General features: G+C 50.1%; 1 protein-coding gene across 1 annotated transcript; it reads left to right on the top strand.

Moving 5' to 3' along the window:
• Nucleotides 1-324: 324 nt before the first annotated feature.
• zgc:162612 (forkhead box transcription factor) lies at nucleotides 325-1,796 on the top strand. The gene has a single exon (XM_012867883.3). It carries the CDS (start codon nucleotides 626-628, stop codon nucleotides 1,580-1,582), a length of 957 nt encoding a protein of 318 aa, XP_012723337.2. The 5' UTR covers nucleotides 325-625; the 3' UTR covers nucleotides 1,583-1,796.
• Nucleotides 1,797-1,999: the final 203 nt, after the last annotated feature.

The raw sequence follows: 1,999 nt of genomic DNA, 5'->3' as shown, positions 1-1,999 counted from the left end.
GTGCAATTAAATAAAAGGCAGAAATTGACCGAATTTCAGCATCTGTTGTTATCCTTGCATTATTTCCAGCAATAAATATTAAATAAAATCCATCCATGGTAGAAATGTATGAAAAGTGTGAGACGGGTTTTATTGCTTAAGTTGCAGAAACGGAGTTTTGTTTGGGTAGATCTCCGTCATCTCATCGTTGCGTCTCCGCTCTCCGCGTCCGACGCGCTGGGTAATGAGATGAGCGCTCACAGCTGGCACAGACCCTTTTCCTCCTGCTCCTCTTTTCATTGGTCAGAAGCTTCCCACTCGTGACATCACATCCATCCGACCTGCTGCAAAGCGTGCAGATGATGCTGGACACCTCCAAGGACAGCACACCCGTTTGCGCTTTACGCACGACCGCTGGCGGAGTGCTCTCCGCACACAAAGGTACCGAAATAAGAAAGATTGGATCCCGATGCCTTGGGATCGGCGGAGTGTTGAGAAGCGGGACTGCAGCCGGGCTCGGATTTGTGCTTTGATGGGGCTTGGAAGGGACCGTGCGTAAAGCCGTGTGCTGTGTGCGTTTCGGAGAGGAGCTGTCACTCACCACCTGTTGCCAGGTGGTCTTGGCCTTAACTCTTGGACGTCTACTATGACATTGGGTTTGGAAGGTACTGTCATGGAGGATATTGTTATCGACGTGGTGGGGGAAGGACTGAAAGACAGCGGAGAGGAGCAGCTATTGCTTTCAGAGGAGTCTCAGAGCGAGCAGGAGCGCAGCACGGAGACTTCCAGCAGCCAGACCGAAGATCCAGCGTGTCCTCCTCCTGCTAAAAGCAAAGCCCCCGCGTCCGTGAAGCCTCCATACTCGTACATTGCTCTGATAACCATGGCCATACTGCAGAGCCCAAAGAAACGTCTGACCCTCAGCGAGATTTGCGACTTCATCAGCCACCGCTTCGTTTATTACCGGGAAAAATTCCCAGCCTGGCAGAACTCGATCAGACACAATCTGTCGCTGAACGACTGCTTTGTAAAGATGCCCAGAGAGCCCGGCAACCCGGGCAAAGGGAACTACTGGACGCTGGATCCCAACTCCTCCGACATGTTTGAGAACGGAAGTTTCCTGCGGCGGAGGAAGCGCTTCAAGCGGCAGCATTTTCGCTTCGACCCGCTGAAGGAGCAGCACCTGGAGCCGAGCGGGCTTCACTGCTTTGCGCACCGCGCTTACGGCCTCGGCGCGGCCGCTCTGCAGCTACCCGGTCTGGAGATCTACCCCTTCCTCCACCACCATCATACTCCCTCTCCGTGCGGCACCGCCACCATCCCACCTGTCAGCAGCATCCTCCCGGCTCTGTCCACCTTCTTCTCCCGCAGCGCCCTCACGGCCAAGGCCTTCCTGCAGTCACAGCCGGGACTGGACGCTTTCTCCCCGGCCCAGTGCGCCACGTATTCGCCTCCTCTGACCTCCAGCGCTCCCTACGCGCCCCCTGGTCTCTTCCACCCAACGTCTCCTCAGCTCCTCGGTTTGCATCAGCAATACCATAAAATACAGACTCAGCGGAGCAGCGGAGAGCTAACCAAACACACCAACACCAATAACGAATAATCCCTTATAAAGCGGACTTCGAACATGTGTTTTCTCAGGTAACAGAGACCTTTTAAAGAACAATCACAGTTGCTGCAGCGCGAAATGGATGAAACTCTCCCCGGTTTACGGCAAAAATATCTGTGGGCTCTTCTGTCGTTTGATCATGACTTTGTTTTAATATTTAAATGGGAAGTTTCCTAAATGTTTTTGTCTGGAAAAATAAAGTTGAAGATTTAAACTTCGCCTTAACTTGTATTTATGTTCAGATTTATTTAAATCTGAAGTTTTTTTTAAACTAAAACAGAATACGTTTTACTTTTTTTTTTTTTTTACTTCTGACAACAACTTATTTTTTAATGTATTTTCATATTTATGATAACGAAGTAATTTTACCATCATATAATAATTCGTGGGATGTTGTTTGAAGTGCTGAAG

This window comes from Fundulus heteroclitus, chromosome 16 (genome assembly GCF_011125445.2).
Source record: "Fundulus heteroclitus isolate FHET01 chromosome 16, MU-UCD_Fhet_4.1, whole genome shotgun sequence".
In the NCBI taxonomy this organism is placed as follows: domain Eukaryota; kingdom Metazoa; phylum Chordata; class Actinopteri; order Cyprinodontiformes; family Fundulidae; genus Fundulus; species Fundulus heteroclitus.
The sequence above is the reverse complement of the archived record's forward strand: the minus strand, read 5'-3'. Positions and strand labels throughout refer to the sequence as shown.

What these genes read in the sequence shown, in the direction of transcription:
- zgc:162612 (XM_012867883.3), top strand. Translation starts at nt 626, where the DNA reads ATGACATTGGGTTTGGAAGGTACTGTCATGGAGGATATTGTTATCGAC.